Here is a 4,173-nt window from a genome sequence, read left to right on the forward strand (position 1 = left end):
GTTGTTATACATACATTTTTCAGTACATATAATAAGTGTACAGTTTGATCTGTACAATTGTATTTGTACATATATCATATTGTACAAATACGTGTACAATCGTTTACTACTTGTACACTAATATCTGTACATTTATTAAGTTGTACATATCTAAAATTTATAAAAGTTATTTGTTATTATCAAATAAAATCTTCAAACAAAATGCATATCATATAATAGAGGAAAAAACATAGATTTTTATATATCTGAAATTTATAAAAATAAAAAATTTTATTGACTAGTATTTTAGTTTTTAGATTGAAGGGAGAATGTAATAAAAAAAGAAAAAAGAAAAAATTAAATACTAATTAAAAATCTGAGTGGAAAAAAAATAATAATTTAATTAAACATTAATGGCATTGTTGTAAATAAGATGTTTTGGTAAGGATTGACAAGTAAAAAAAATAAAACAGCATAGTAAAAATATGGATTTTGCTAATTATAAATATTAATTGTACTATTTTTACAATTATGTTTTGAAAACTGTCTATTTCTCCAATTATCTCTTTTTTTTTTTCTAATAACGAACGGTAGCTTTTAGAATCGTACAAAATAATCTCAAGAACTGTCGTGACATCATGGATTACCACATACCACATATTGATAATTTTATAGTACGTCGTAACTACTGATTACTTTGCGTATTGCATACTATTTTTTCTTTTTAAAAGTAAAATCGTTTACTAAATATATACAAAGAACCATCATATTAAGTGGTTTATAAAAGTTAGACTTTAGAAGACAAGTCTCTTGTGTAATTAAATTGGTAAGTCCATGGCTCGATATAAGGGCACGTTGAGACGTCTATATATAGCTCGATCTCATCTATATATGCTTATCAAAATTTACAATCTTAGTTTGTGGAATTATGTTTTTTTAATCCTTAGATGCTAGCTAGCAAAGCAACCAAAATTATCATAAGAAATTTTATGAATAATCAAGAATTTGAGGATGACATGTTTGCCAAAACTGATGAAGTCAAGATTGGTTGACTTTGCGTTGCTAGGGGACCTTAAACAACCATGCTGGATCATAATAAATAGTACCAATATTGAAATATATTATTTCCAGCTAATTCGTATACATATTGTAATGAATTAAGTTAAAATACTCCATAAAATTATTAATTCTTTGGTTTCGAAGTTCAACGGATCGACAAGAATAGTTTAAGGGTTTCATAGTTATTTCAATAATTTTTCTTACAACTACCACTTAATTAAATATATATCCAGAGTTCCAGACTATATATTGCACAGTATTATTGAAAGTTTCGCATTTGTTGTCTTTGTTTTGGTGACATATGAAAGATACGTTTAGTAAATTAAAATAAAAAATAAAAACAATCCATGATAACATGATGTGTGTACGTTAGGGGAAAAAAGTAAAGACTAATGAACTCGCATTAAATTAATATCGTGATTAGATTATTTTACAGTTATGCGAAATGAATATAACCCAAATGAGTAAAATGATTTGTGTTGGGTTTAGGAAAATTAACATAAAATGTAATCATTGAATTAGTGATATACAACAATAGGTGTTTTTCTTGTTTTTTTGATCAAAATATTTTGGAAGTCTATGCAAAGTATTTTAAAGCAACGATGGTCAGGCTAATATAGCCCATTCAGGCTTAATCCCTAGTATTAGTTTACTAGTGACCACTTATAGTTAATGACATGTGTCCATGTCTATTCTATATTTATTAGCCTACAATTTGGTTGTTTAAGAGCTAAGATAACAGTCTCGTGTACCTTACTTTACATATTGGAGAAATAACATTTCGATTAACTTCATGTCTGAGAGACGATTTGTTTGTCACCAATCATTATGGTTCGATTCTTGAATCTTGATTAGAAAAGTTGAATTATCATCGTTCTTAAAACCCTTGCAAAGTTCTTAACAAAGAGATATTATCAAGTGATGAGGTAATATGTTGAATCTAAGTATAAATTCTGAAGAAAAAAAAATTGAATTAAAATAGGAGATTCATTTTCTTCTCTAGTGAGTTCAGAAACTATACTTAGTGGAAGTCGAACTCATAACTTTTTTCTTGTCCTAAATATCGGATTCATATTTAACATCTACGGTTAATCGTATTAGTTTTAATATATTCTTTCTTCTTTTACGTCACCATTTTTATAAGATACATGATATTTTGCTATCCGGTAAAGCTTACTTCTATCAATATGCAAAATTAGCATTTTCGAAAAGATATTTGATCAACCACTGACTTATATTATAAGCTTCCAAAAGTGTTCATATACATTTAAACTATCTTTTTCATAATAAACGCTCTTTTTCACATTCTAAAGTCGACCTTTAATAGTCATTTGCATGATGATGATGACCCCAAGACTATTCAACTGACTATGTAGTTCAGTGTTTAACAAGAGCTAAGTACATATATATACAGGAATCCTAGTCACAAATATCTCACGAAAAAACAAGTCCTTAAACTATTCAAAGCAACCAAATTCAGGAAGCTCATTAGAATATTCCAAGTTGGAGTAATCTACTAAAATCTGTTAATCTCATCAAGAAGATATTTTAATTTTCACTAAAATAAGCAAGTACCAAAAAGTTTATTTGATCTATTGGAGTGAGTTGTGTAGTACATATCACTCGTTTAGCTTGGACCAGCTCAAATGAGCTACTTACATTTCACACACACAATTCATACCAAAACTACTTATGATAAACCAAAAATCTAAAATAGATGAAACCAAACTAAACTCAAACTCGACCTAACTTGTCGGTCAAGTTATTTTTTTGTATATCTTTCATTCTCCTGGAGATAAGATATTTAAAAGGTCAAGAAGCTAACAGAAGGGAATGACCATGTTCTGGAAACATTGCTTCCTTGGGGCACAAGCAGCACCACCAAAACTTCCTTGTCCTTCAAAATCTAGATTCCATAAACCTTCCCAAATAGTGGTATCTTCATTCACATTAGCCTCAGGTATTGTCACAGGAACCACCGGGTAATACCCATTAGTATTTGGGTCAGAACCAGAGCTTGTTGTTGAATATGTGATCTGATGAGGCACATAGAAAGCACCTCCTTCTCCACTGCTGCTGCCGCTACTGCTACTGCTGAAGGTGTTGTCACAATTGTTGTTGTTATCATCATCTAGTAAAGACATGATCTTTTTCATGTCGATTTGGTTGAACTGAAGCAACTGTTGTTCTTGCTGTAACTCCATTTGTCTTTGCTGCTGAAATTGTTGTCTCTTGAAGAGACGGTTCTTTGTCTTCTCCGCATTGTTAGTTGGAGACTTTGTCTTCTTCTTGAAATGGGTTCTCCAATAGTTCTTGATTTCGTTATCTGTTCTTCCAGGTAAGCTACGTGCAATCGTCGACCACCTACAAATACAAATCATCAGACCAAAAAAACATTACAAAAGGAAAAAAAAAAGATGAAGTTACTTATATGAGTAAAACTACACTATATCAACTTCAAAAGCTTAAAATTAGTTTGTACCTATTTCCCCACTTAGCATGTAACTCAAGGATGATGGTTTCTTCATGAGGAGTGATTTGTCCTCTCTTGAGGTCTGGTCTTAGGTAGTTAACCCATCTTAGCCTACAGCTTTTGCCATTTCTTTTCAACCCGGCAAGCCTCGCCACAGAGTTCCATCGGCCTTCGCCGTGAAGCCGCACATAATCGATCAAAAGGCGGTCTTCTTCAGCAGTCCAAGGCCCTTTTCTCCAACCTTCTTCCACCATTCCCCATCCTCCTCCCATCACTCCCCACAAACTCATTCTTTCTTCTTAGTTTTAGTGAAAGCTGAAATAGCGAAGTAGTGGTAGCTAGCTTTCTCCTTCTCTTACAGACCCACCAATCTCTTTTTGTCACTCTTGTCTTGTGAAACCTAAGTGTTCCTCTGTTTTGTCTTTGTGTTGTGTTGTGTTCTGTTTTTCATCTTCCCCTTTCATTATTTATATATGCACTCACTCTAGCTCCTTGGCTCCACCACCTTTTTGTTTGTTTGTTTTCTATAGAGTATAGACCAGTGACAAGACAAAGATCTTTTCACATATTTAGAGTTTGTGTTCCTTATTTTTAAATAATAATCATAATTATAATCTAACCACTACCTAAAAGACAATTCCGTGCAATTGATATACTTTTTC

General features: G+C 31.6%; 1 protein-coding gene across 1 annotated transcript; it reads right to left on the minus strand.

The window, feature by feature from the left end:
• Positions 1-2,684: 2,684 nt before the first annotated feature.
• Positions 2,685-3,801, minus strand: LOC17892794 (transcription factor MYB13). Its single transcript, XM_006298241.2, has 2 exons — positions 3,521-3,801; positions 2,685-3,402 (listed from the first exon to the last, which is right to left on the minus strand). Exons 1-2 carry the CDS (start codon positions 3,799-3,801, stop codon positions 2,859-2,861), a joined length of 825 nt encoding a protein of 274 aa, XP_006298303.1. The 3' UTR covers positions 2,685-2,858.
• Positions 3,802-4,173: the final 372 nt, after the last annotated feature.

Source organism: Capsella rubella, unplaced genomic scaffold, assembly GCF_000375325.1.
Source record: "Capsella rubella cultivar Monte Gargano unplaced genomic scaffold, Caprub1_0 scaffold_3, whole genome shotgun sequence".
Taxonomy (NCBI): domain Eukaryota; kingdom Viridiplantae; phylum Streptophyta; class Magnoliopsida; order Brassicales; family Brassicaceae; genus Capsella; species Capsella rubella.